This window comes from Xiphophorus maculatus, chromosome 7, assembly GCF_002775205.1.
Source record: "Xiphophorus maculatus strain JP 163 A chromosome 7, X_maculatus-5.0-male, whole genome shotgun sequence".
Lineage (NCBI taxonomy): Eukaryota > Metazoa > Chordata > Actinopteri > Cyprinodontiformes > Poeciliidae > Xiphophorus > Xiphophorus maculatus.
This window is the reverse complement of record NC_036449.1, coordinates 26123106-26135745: the sequence shown is the minus strand read 5'-3', so window position 1 is coordinate 26135745 and position 12640 is coordinate 26123106. Positions and strand designations below refer to the sequence as shown.

Below are 12640 nucleotides of genomic sequence, written 5' to 3'. Positions count from 1 at the left end.
AAGTTCATGTCATCTTTTTTGGATGAGATCAAGGTGTTTGAGTTACGCAATGCCTCCAACATTGTTCAGGTCACAGCAAAATGTTTTCGCTAGATGAGGAAAACGGCAGATCCACACAACCTCTACATCAGAGGGACCAAAACTTTTTGAGACCAAGATCTACTTTTTCTCTCACCAGCCAGCTGAGATCTGCCTCATGACACGAAGACATAAAAGTTGTAAATTAAACTCTATTGACTTATTTTATATGCAAATATACATCAGTTATAGCAGAAATATTAAAGTGATAGAAAACCTAATGCAGTTTCTTCCTCAGTGAGACTCTGTCACTGGGAGGAGGTTACTGGTTTCTCAGTCACAAGCTGGTTGCAAACCTGAGGCCAGCAGGTGTCAGTCAGTTATGGTAGGTCTGAAATTTGGTTTGATGACGTCAATATGAGAAGCTGCAGACTGATAAGAGGAACTAAAGAGTTCTGTAAAGGTAAAGGCAAATCTTCTGAAGTTGGGATATAATTAATTTAATTTCACATAAAAACATAAACAAGCAACGCTTAGCCTGGCCGGGGGCTAGTAAAGCATGGCGGGCCGCCAGGCTAATAATACACTGGGGGAAACCCTGAGATGCTCTTGTTGCACATAGATAACCTCTCAGGACTTAGAAAAAAAATGTCTCTTCAAGCCATGGTCTAAACCCCACAGGAAGTCGGCCATTTTGGATGAAAGCCGTCATTTTCTCTCCATTACACACGTTGCATCTATGCAAACTTCTCCTACAGCTTTTGACTTAGACTTCAAAATGACTCGGCACTGTTTAGAAGCATTAGAGATCAAAAGTTATCAAAACCTTTATACTGCAATAAAGCATGTGGGCATAGCCAAGCCTCAAAATCTAACTCCTCGGCATAAAACATGAAAGCGTATTAACTTCCACACGTAAGGTCAGAGCTGTACCAAACTTTCTGTGAGTCATTACAGACTGACTCAACACATTCACCAATCCATCACCATCAAAAGCAAAGCGACAATAATTCCTGTCTGAAAGGTCGGATTTTTGCCAAGCTTTTAAGACTTACCACTGGCTCGCCACACGGCCGTCCAAGGCTTGGTGCTATAATTTATTTTACTCTCATTTTTTTTGACATCTCAAAAAAAAGGTACTTTAGCAAAGGTGTGTAAACCTTTCCCCCCCACTCTAGCTCTCTACTCAAGATCTGAATTAGACAGTAACTCCAGAAAAAGGTTCTGGCTATGTGCATCATGACTGAAGAAATTATTAGCGACAGAAGTCAACTGATCTATTCTGCTTCCATGTACTTTACCACAGCATGTTTTATGTAAGATAATAGCAAGAACCAACAGCATATAACTACGCTGAAGAGATCCCAATGTGGTTTTGTTTCAGCCGTCCAGAGTCGCCACACAGCTGCGTGGTAATGCACTTTAGAGGCTTGTGTGATGTAAAAACAAGAGCTTTGCTTTGCACAGTCTGCAATGGAGACACTACTGTCCCCACAACTTCCTGTAGTGCACTGGTTACTAAAAAAATAACATTTATGTGGCTGTAGACAATGTATCAACAAACTACATTTCATTTTGAGAATTTTTAGTACTCAATGAATCACTGCAGCCTTACCCTCAGTAATACAGTCTGTTGTTTAACATCATCATCTCAGATATCAGGTAAACTTTAAACTGATAAACTGTCATTTAAACCAGTCTCTCATCTCAGCGGTAACAGTTTTTTATACCGGTTTACTCCACTTAGAGCTCCTGCCTGAGACATTATGAAGTAGCTGTAATATTTCGTACAGAATCAGCGACTGAAACAGAACCAGGAGAAATCTGCTTCGATCTGAGTCGACTGGTTTCACTCTAAACCCTGAGTCACGCCAAGCAGAGCAGAGGGAAATATTCAGGATGAAAAGGCTGTCTTGAACAACTATTACATGGCTTCATTGTTCAGACCAACTCATCTGAACTCATGAATTCAGATTATGTCCATTTTAATGTCTTCGTGTCCTTCAGGCCTGTTAATGTCCTCTCATTTAATTTCCGACTGAAACCTGTTTACTTCACTCTGATTATTACCCTCTAACTAACACATCTCCTCCTTATTGTCAATCAGATCATCTTTAAACCAAAATCTTTATGTTGATGTTTGACAAAAACTAATCTGCTTTTGTCAAACATCTGCTTCTCAGGATCCTTTACACTTCCTTTCTGTTTTCCTTTGACTCAACAGTAATCTGTGAAGCTAACACTGCCCTTGCTGAATTTCACCCAGTTTCATCTGATGATATTGTGAATACAGAGATGAAACATCAGAAACTGCTATGTGGATAAAACAGGAACGTCTCTTTTAACTAGACTCAGTTAAAATTTTATTAAACTAGAGATTCACAGATTGCTCAGATTATTTAAATTGGTTTTTGTTCAAATTTTAGTTATTAGTTAATAGTTTTAGCAAGTTTTATATGATCAATCTAATATTTTCTTGCAGTTTAAAGCATTAAGAATTATAAAAAGTACTGCTACATATTTTATTGTTTGCTATTCATATTTGATTACTACAAATTTGTTTGTATAAATTGTGCTTAGTCCTAAATCTCTAACTGGTTAATTTCTCTCAATTTTAATTAGTTAAACCGTTCAAATTTTGGACACAAACTCAATTGAGAAACTGTACTTAGAAATGACCTGTACAGACAGAAGATACTCAGCTAGAAATATTTATCAAAGAACATTGGGTAAAACTTTCAGTAACCAAAAGGATGCATGCCCTAAAACTGACTTGCCTGCAGCATAACGATGACATTTTCTTTTATTCCATTTGTTAAATTCTGGAAAACCATGCGTAATTTCCCTTTGACATTAAATTCATAACTTTGTTTTAGGCCTGTCACACCAAATCATAAAAAACACATGTTTGGGACTTTAGCTTGATAAAATGATAAAAAGTCAAATGCAGTGCCAATACTTTTGCAAAGATCTGTAATGCACCTAAAACTTCATGTCGTTTTATCCAGGCAGCAGGAATGTGGACAACATTCCCAGAACCTCTCCATCACTTCTGCATCCAAACAGGTTGGAGTCCCAACTCACTGCTCTGCCTCATAGTAAGATAATATTTCACAGTTTTATCGTCAGATTTTTTAAGTAAAAGTATAAGTCAGGTGAACTTTTTAAGCCTCGAAATCTGCTAAATGTCAGGTTGTTTTAGCGAAATTTACAGTTATATTCTCAAAAATTAACCTGACAGCTCTGCAGGGACCGTCTACTTCCTGGAAGAGTTACATTAGCTCCGTTAGCCGAACCGAACCCTCATTCTGGTTCCCGTTCGGAACCAGCATGCCGGGCACAAATAACCTCAGACCGGCTGAGTCCCTGACTGCAACAAAGAAGGAAGGATACAAACAAACACATGTTTGATTCCATCTGAACACTCACCTCTGACTGCTGCATCTGACGCTCGGTTCACGCTGCACGCTAGTTCTGACGTCATCACGTCGATAGAAATGGGTAAGATTGGTAGGGATCGTTGTTTTTCCCCCTTCTGTTGTTTCCTAATTAGGATTTGATTTAAAGCAAAACATAAAAAAATAAAGGCTAAATAATTTGTGATGTAATGTAGTAAATTATCCGATATTTAAACTGAAACTGCTTTTACTACCTTCAGTTGATTTTTTAATTATTAACTTTAAGAATTTACAGTTCTTAGCTTTTAACATAATTTTTTTTAAAATTTTAGCATATTTGTATCTTTGTTTGGTTTTTATATAAACCAAATTGTGTGTTTGATAAAGTGATGACAACACAATATTATATAAATTATGTGTTGCAGTGGTGTTCAAATTTTGTTTACATAATAAGACAAAAATACTCAGTAGAAATAAAACTAAAACTTGTTAAAAAATAAAGACAACTGTTTTTTTTAGCTTTTCAGTAATAAATGACGCATGCAGTACTCAACTCAATTATTTTAGATAAATAAAGCAGTTAGATTTGGTAGATTTGGTGACACCTTCAAGGCATGTGTAAATATTTATATATTAAAAACTTTAAAGGAGTTAATTCCTTTGTATTTTTGACTGCTGTTTTATGACAACTGTGTGGATGTTTTTCACACCCTTTACCTTTTTCTTAATAAAAATTATATTCTCTGACCTTTCAGCAGAAAAGTGCTTCATGGAACGAAACAGAAAAGCACAGCTTCTGTTTGAGGAGTAGATTTAGCTTCGTATTTCCCCGGATCTTAATCCAATAAAGAATCTGTGGGGCAAACAAGTGGAATCCCATCACACAATTTACAAGATTTAAGAATCCACTGCTAACCATTTTAGTGTTAGATACCAAAACACCTTCAATTATCCAGAGGAGCTCATGCCATCATGGGTCAGGGCTGTTCTGGTGGAAAAGGTGGAACCAAACCCTGTTAAGCTAATATATGGAGGCTAAAAACATCATCACCGTTTTCATTAGGGTGACATTGAATTAAACAGACGTGATACAAGAAGAATAACACAGCTTTATTAAAATTTATTTTGGCTACATTTATTCCAACATGAAAAATTAAAAATTAAAACCATAATACTTCAGACATTTCAGAACTTCCTTCGTAATCAGTTCTTCATCCTCTCTTCAGAGGTATGAATAAAGTGGATTTTTATTAATACAGTGCTTGCACAATAATTGTTGTATCAAAAGTTCCCCAAATTTAGATTTTTTTTTCAGTAGTTTCAAATAATAAAACATGAAGAAAACAAAGATACGACCTGATCAACATTTAAGTCCCAATATTTGATGACAGAACCATTTTACTAAAATATATTTCTGTGAGGAACCCCAATACTGTACACTACAGTAGGAAATAAATAAAGACAGCAATATAAAAGGACACACATAAATAAAATGGAAAATTCTCAAATAAAAATTGAATTTTTTGTTGGTAAATCAAAAAGTAATACTGTCAAAAGTACTGTCATGAAAAAAAAACAATAGAAATTGCACCAACAGTTGTAAACTACAGAATGGCATCTATCTACGGTAATACTGACAGGATGAGAGGACAGATGTGTCACTGCACAGGGATGGCACTTCTTAGAAACAGACAGGTGAAAGGTTTGCATATAAGGCTTTCTCTGGAGAAAAAGGCTCCGTCCTCTTTTTCCAGCCGAGCCCTTTATTTTCCTACCCCTGCCTCTCCGATTTAAGACTGAAAAATCACACAGGTTTAATTATTCCTTCATAGAAAAAAAACAACTCAGGAGGCCTGGAGTTATGTGGTTAGATGGCAAAAATAATAAAGTCGGATAAAAAATATATAAAAAAAGTCACATTAAAAGGAGACAGAATAACAACATTAACACTGACAGAACGTGACCGAGTGTTCCAGGCTTCCCAATTTAATTTTTCAATATTTTTTCATTATTTTGTAGTGATTCAGGGAGCCAAGTGCAATTTCCTGAAGTGGTTTTATCGAACACAACAAGACACAGAGGTTAGGAACATCAGAGCACCACACAGCTTTCAGGCCTTTATAATACTGTACATTAACAAGCGCTTCACTTAGTTTATTAGAATAATTATTATTATTTATTTTTATTTTCTTCTTATTTTGCATAACATGGATTTTAAACCAGTTGGTCCTGCTTCATGATTCAGGTCATTGGTCCTCCTGCACACCTGAAGGTTAGGGTTGGTTTACTTTATAAAGGGTTAAAATTTACTGATCAAAAACTTGGTTCTCTCTTATTCAGGCTAAAATGGACACTTCTTTCATCTGAACACCTCACTCTTCAGCTCAAGACGTTAAACATCTGTAATTTACCAGGTTCAGTCTGTCAGATTTTACAGCTTTTTCCTCCAACAAAACCAGAAATGTAAAGTTCTGGTTCAACTCTGAGGAAAGTAGCTTAATTTGGCAAAAAAAAAAAAAAAAGGAGATTTTTGGTGATTGATGGAACAAGCCAAAAAGTAGCTAGCTGAACAGGTAATCAGCTACAGTTGTAAGCTAACAAGATAGCAGTTAGCTAGCTAACAAGCTAAGAAGTGGCAAGCTTAGTTATTTTCTCCCCCTTCATGTTTACCCAATTACCAAACTTATCATTACCTAGAGCTAAAATTTATGTTTGGGTACCAAAAGGATCTGTTTGACACTTCAAGCCAACTATGGGCTACTTTGTAGTCCCACCAAGGAGACATTCATGCTCACTTTGATAGCTCATGAAATCTTAGTGTATTTACATTTATATTTGGAATAAATATAAATGCATTATAAAATATTCATTTATTTTATTATTTTGATGAAGGGTCCTAGTCCATCGTATTTTATGAGTTAACTAGGTCAAATGGACCCAAAAGAAATGGAAATTTTGAGGAATACAAATCTTTCAGAAAATATTTCAGAATTAAATTCTATTGTATACAACATGTGAGCATTTTACATGACTATCTATTTTATTCTAAATTGGATAAAAATACCTAATTATCCAACGATATAAAGTAGGATTCCAGAATTCAAACACCAGGGGTTACAATGTTTTTTCTTTTAAGGTTTCAAAACTTAAAACAGGTCGGGGACAAATCTAATTGCAAAAATAAAATAAAGATAAAAGTTAGATTTTAGAAAAAAATCTGACTGAATGTGATAAACCAGAGCTCAGAATGGGTTTTTTTTGTTGTAGTTAAAAACAACAGAATTAACTCAGTCGTAGCCTTAAAAATCCATACGTTGTCATAAAGGTAACAGGTGTCCCAGGTAAACCACACCCTCATGACATCAGTTTTGACCTTATATGGTAGTTTGATGAATAGCACAAAGCTTAAAACATCCTCCCAACCAATCAGACACTCTATTACCCTTCATCATGAAGCAGAATCTAGATCTTACAAACAAATCTTCATCTTCCGAGTTCTCTTTCCTCCGTCAGTCCTCCTGCTCCAACGTTCCGTCTGTCTTCCCTTCTCGTGAACAAGTGTCCATCAGCTGTGCCGAGTCTTTGCCCCCTTCATCCATCATTGAGTCCATCTGGCTCCTGCTGTCACCCTCCTCCTCTCTGTTCCTGAAACTTGCCTCCTGTCCATCTGTCACCTCCTCGTACATCTTATTGTCCACTCCTCCCACTTCCCGTCCTCCTCCCTCTCTTCCGTCCCTTAAGATGGTACCACCGCCGTCCTCTGGCTGTTCCTCGGGATCTGAGTATCCGAGAGGCCCCAACCCTTGCAAATAGGCCCTTCTCATCAGCAACTCGGTGGGCTCCAGACCTCCAGCCAGCCCTCCCACCTTAGCCTCCCTCTCGGCCGCCTCGCGCTCCTCGGCCTCCCTCTTGCAGTAGGAGTAGCGATGGTTCATGTGCTGTGAGTACGAACCGGAATGGGAGAAACGCTTCCCACACTTGTCACACTGGTAGGGTTTCTCCCCTGAGTGCAGGCGTGAGTGCTCTATGAGGTGGTGTTTGTGTTTGAAGGCCTTCTTACAGATCTGACACTGATGTGGACGTTTACCTGGAGACACAGAGGACAGACGGAGAAGACGGTAAGGATAGAGACAGCAAGACGGTAAAGACAGAGACAGCAGCTTTAGGTTAAAGTAACAAAGAAGTAGTTTTTTAATGACTATCTGTGAAAGCCATCAGTAACAAAACATTTGCTTATACTAATATCTATAAGCACACTCAATTCACATTTATCAAAGTAACTTAAAAGCTTCATTTAAAAAAATAAAAAGTGATCAAAAACTCAATTTTCTTAGTTAAAAAAGTGAATCTTTATTATTATACACAGTGTTTCTGCAGTCTTCACCAGCTCAAATCAACAACTTCTAAAGGCTGTTATAAGACCATTATGAATGAAATTTAACACATTATATTATGACAAATATACAAAAAGAAAACTGCATGTACTAGTGCCAAATGTTTTTGCAGAGAATGCATGTAGCATCATACAGGTTGGCATCAGCAGAGAAGCAAACTTTGTCCAGTCAATTGGCGTTATAATTACACTTATAGATATATGCAAAATAGCTAGCTAGCAGGCAAGGGTTTATGAGCAGCTAGTTAGCGGTAGCCTCGAATCACAGAATGTAATGAAAATGAAACCTTTGCCTGGGAGAAAACTCCCTCAAGAAAAATAAACTATGTGAAATATATACAAAGTTAAAGACCTGATATGACAAAATTTAATACCTGTGCTAAACATATCTAAGACCAACTTAAATGTTTTTAAAAGAATTTAAGACATTATTATAAGCCCTTAATTTTAGATACATGAAATAAAGACTTTAAGATTGCAAGAACATCCTGTATACAGATTCATCACACATCACAGTGATGTGTTTCATTTATTTTAGATGTTTGCAGCTAATGTGAACTCAAAATTCAGTTTCTCATAAAAAACATGGATATATATAAAAGCAATATAAAAGTGTTTGGCTTCAGCCATCAATGGTCAGTTGTCCTGCAGGGTTTAGATGAGTTCTTGCTCCAACACAGTTGATTCAAATGACATAGAAACTGCCTCAGTGTGGAAGTTAGTGCTAAAGAGGCCTGCTAAGGATTTAGGTGTGATTAATCAGGGCAACACCTAAAACTTGCAGGACTCTGTCCCTGGAGGGCTGACTTTGGACATGCCATGGCCGTTCATACATATCATTCTGTTCTAAAAAATAATTTTCTATTGGTTTCATGCAGTATTGTCTGAAAAACTTTATCAAAGAAAAAACTTTATCACAGTTTTAACTTCAAACTTAGTTTGGTTATAATTTATTGCCACGACAACTGTGAGATGCCTAGAAATGTCGTCAGGCAGCAAGTAGCTTCGACGACATCACGGCGCCAGATTTAACCTGAGGAGGAGCACAGTCGTCTCACACACACACACACACACGCTCTGCTGGATTTACTACGACTCCGTATGGGCGGAAATTTCTTCCATCTGACTGAGCAGGATGCTTCGTCTGCTGCCAACCGGCAGTCAGAACCTCATCCAATCAGGCATCCCACGCACACATGCACTAAAAGCGCAGCTCCACACACACTTGCACAGCTCTGTAGACACATGCAGGCAGGTTGTTCCTACAAACACACTGGAAACACCTGAAACATCCACCACAGCTAGCATACTGTAACACACACACACACACACACACACGTACATGCACAGTAGTAAATATCAGTGGGTGGCAGCTTTCTGCTCCAGTGTTGGGGAGTCAAATGAAGGATGATGCAATAAAGTGAAAGAGATGAAGGTAGAGCAGGTGTTCAAACACAGACACCAACCGATTGGTCAGTTCTGAAACAGACTCCAGTAGAAAAACCGATTCTAAACAGAAACACTGACATGTCTTAAGTTTTTCAATAAATTTGTTAGACATTGTTTGGTTTGAGAAAAGGTTTGTTCTGAACTGATGGTTTACACCACGGATCTGCAACACTCGGCTCTTTGACCTTCCAGAACGGCTCTTAATAACTTTGGGGGGAAAAAGTGAAAACAACCAGCTAATGTTTTAAATATTGATATGCAGACAAAACTTTGACATTTACCATGCTAATTGAGATCTGTTAGCATGGTAACAGCTCTCAGCTCTGTCTCTGAGTCTGGGATGGAGCTCTTTAGAGATATTTTGCAATTTCTCTAAACATTGCAAAGTCTAAACTTATTTGGTGAAATGTCCTCTTCCTAGAAGAATGGCAGTTGTCTTATCTTGTTTCCATTGATGAATAACCTTTCTTTCTCAAGAATTATAAATTTTGAGCTGTTAGGAAATGGAATTACAATATATTTATAATCCTTCCCAGATTGACAGATAGCAATGGTTGTTTCTCAAAGGTGATGCCTTTCTTTGCTGGCATGGTGATAGCACACACCTGTAGCATCCAGAGAATCAAACTAACAAAAATTACTTGCTCTTATGAAAAAGATTTTGATTATGATTGGTATGATTTGGCGTACCTGACTGCAATTGTCAATCCTGAGAAGCAAGAGTGTGCTTAGATTTTTTTTCTTGATAGAAAGCTTGAAAAAGTATTTTTCTGGAATATTAAGCAGTTATTTTTAACTCAACCAATCAACAGTCAAACAAACAGATTGAAACAGCTTTCTGTTGAGCTTCAAGCGCCATATTAAAGGAAATAAACAGGAAACATTAATATGCAAAAACTTAAAACAAGCAGAGTTCATACAGGAAACTTCAAACATCCAGAACATCTAACTGAGAAACTGTTTACATAACACTGCTGAATTAAACATGAAGTCTGTGGGTTTAAATATTGGCTGCCTGTTTTTTCTGCTCAGGATTTCTGCATCTGGCCAACATGACGACGGCATGATGCAATGCAGAGAAAGACAGGGACTAAAACAGGTAGGACGGGAATGAATCACCTTCATGAATCCTGCCTTAAAACCTCTCTCAGCTTTAAAAGAAAGTCACCTCCTCGTACTGGGACTCCAGATTATATCCAGAAACAACTTCCATTTATGAGTTGTACACAGAAAGTTCACCTATGGGCAAAAGTGACCATTACATACCGACTAACAGACTGGAAAAGTAGGTGGAACATTGCTACAAATTGATTTAGATCTTACTTGGCAGACTGCGAATATTTTGAGTCATTTAGCTAATATAAATCTAAACAGAGAAATATTACATGTGGGGTCCCTCATGGCTTCTTTTTTGGAACACTTTAGTTCAACATTCAAATGCTCCGACAGATTATAGAGAACTACTGTCTCTTCCTATATGCTTGCTGATAACATGCAACTTTATATTTTTGTTTTGCCACATGATTACACTTATTAAATGCAGCCATAATATTATGACCAAAGGGTCAGATGAATAAATAAAACAAAGCATTAATATTTTTGGGCAAAAAAACACAAGATTAGTTATCAGAACTCAGCTATTCTCAATAAGGCCTAACCACAAAGCATGCAAGAAACTGTGGTTTGGTTCTGGACCCATACCTGAATTTAAAATTTCAAATAAAGTCTACTACAAAAATCAACTTACTGCCATCTTAATCACATTGCTATATTAAACGGCTTCTTGTCAAAACAGGACTGAGAAAAAGTAGTGAATACTTGTAATTAGTCAAAAAGGCACCAACTGGTTGTCCTTAGACAGATTTAATGCATGCAGTTTGATACAGATCTTATTTACTGTTTCTTTTTTGTCTGAAGCTTAATTGTATCTTGCTGTTTTAATGTATTCTTATTTTTAATGTTATTTTCTTTACCTTATTTCTTTTATTTTATTTTATGACTTTGCACTATACCTTGGTTTTGAATGATGCCATACACATGACTTGTGTTGTCTTGCAGTGTAAACGTAAAACCCCTTTGCTGTAAAAATGAGTCATGTTTTCTAAAGTTATGTTTAATGCGAGGCCTGACGGTAGGTTTATCTTTACCAGTGAAGTTTCATCACAAATTGTTTCCAGGGTAAATATAAAAAGCGATTCTCTGTTTTTATTAAGTTATTCCTCTGGATCTTCACTCAGACACAAACAGGAACAAAAGCCAAATTCCCCCTTATACCACAATCTGAAACTGATGCTGCAGAACATGTTTTTTCCTCCCCAACCAGCTGCTGCAAAGAAGAGAACGTGTTAAAGGCCGCAGCCTGCAGAGAAACAAAACAGATCAGAAGAGCTACGAGTTGGAAGCTAAGTAGGAAACAGAAGTAAAGAGTAGGGAGTGAAACAAAAGTGTGAAGAAATTAGAGATAAAAGGAGAACGGGGGGTTAAAAAGAAATGTCCAAGTGTTATATATACCTGTGTGCTCATATTTGTGTCTTAGGAGGGAACTGGTCTTCTGGAATGTTTTGTCGCACAAGTCACACGCGTACATACCACTTTCAGTCTTCTTAATCTTCTTCCTGGAGAGCAGCGAATCGCTGTCTGTCAGGTCGTCCAGGCCTGACAGATAGTCCGCCGTCCCGTCCAGCAGCTCCCCCTGAGACAGAGACAGAGCTGCAGTCATAATCCCACACCTGTCGACTTCACGCTCTGAGACACCTTCTGCTGCCACCCCCCTCCTGGCTCCATGATCCCAAGTCTGGACAGGGCTTAAAGGCCCAACCTGGGTAAGTCCCTTCATCCAGGAGACTTTTTAAAAACAGGTGGGGGAGGGGAATGAAACGAACAAGGGTGTGCAGGAGATGTTCAAGGTGACTTTTCACAGAACCAAACTGTGGTCAGAAACAGCTCCTCTTAAACAGGTGCTTCCAGCACAAACACTCCTTCAAGGTTGTTTTCTGTCTGCATTTACAACAGAAATTTTCTGACGTAAAGCAGGCGGCCGCTGGATCATACATCAGTCAAAACATTTAGGGCTTCCTCTCTCACAAACTTTTGATTCAATATTTAACAAATTAAAAGCTTACACAACTAACACCATCCAACATTCAACCAGTCAGCACTAACCAATACTTTACATACTCTTTGAATGTCCTCCAGTCTGTGGACACACACCAATAGCTATAAAAACAAAATGTTCCTCCATTATGAAAACTGTCCTCTGGATCTGAACAATGACCTGCTAATGAAATATTGTTAAATACTGTATTGATATTGTTATCAATTCCTTCCACACAATGCTGCCATGACTCAGTGAGCCTCAGCATTTCAATCAAACAAGTACCGG

General features: G+C 37.6%; 2 protein-coding genes across 4 annotated transcripts in view; both read right to left on the bottom strand.

Moving 5' to 3' along the window:
• gtdc1 (glycosyltransferase like domain containing 1) overlaps positions 1-3510 on the bottom strand; it is a 32596-nt gene extending 29086 nt beyond the window's left edge. The window contains exon 1 of the mRNA XM_023337644.1: positions 3448-3510. Coding sequence (XP_023193412.1) covers positions 3448-3462 — 15 coding nt within the window. The 5' untranslated portion in view covers positions 3463-3510. The remainder of the gene's footprint in view (positions 1-3447) is intronic.
• Positions 3511-4507: 997 nt separating this feature from the next.
• Positions 4508-12640, bottom strand: part of LOC102217514 (zinc finger E-box-binding homeobox 2-like) — a 44588-nt gene continuing 36455 nt past the window's right edge. For 2 of the 3 annotated variants that reach the window (XM_023336937.1, XM_023336936.1), the window contains 2 exons: positions 11770-11950; positions 4508-7503 (listed from right to left, as the gene is read on the bottom strand). In XM_023336937.1, the coding sequence (XP_023192705.1) occupies positions 6926-7503; positions 11770-11950 (759 nt within the window). In that variant the 3' untranslated portion in view covers positions 4508-6925. The remainder of the gene's footprint in view (positions 7504-11769; positions 11951-12640) is intronic. The other variant, XM_023336938.1, reaches the window with a different exon arrangement.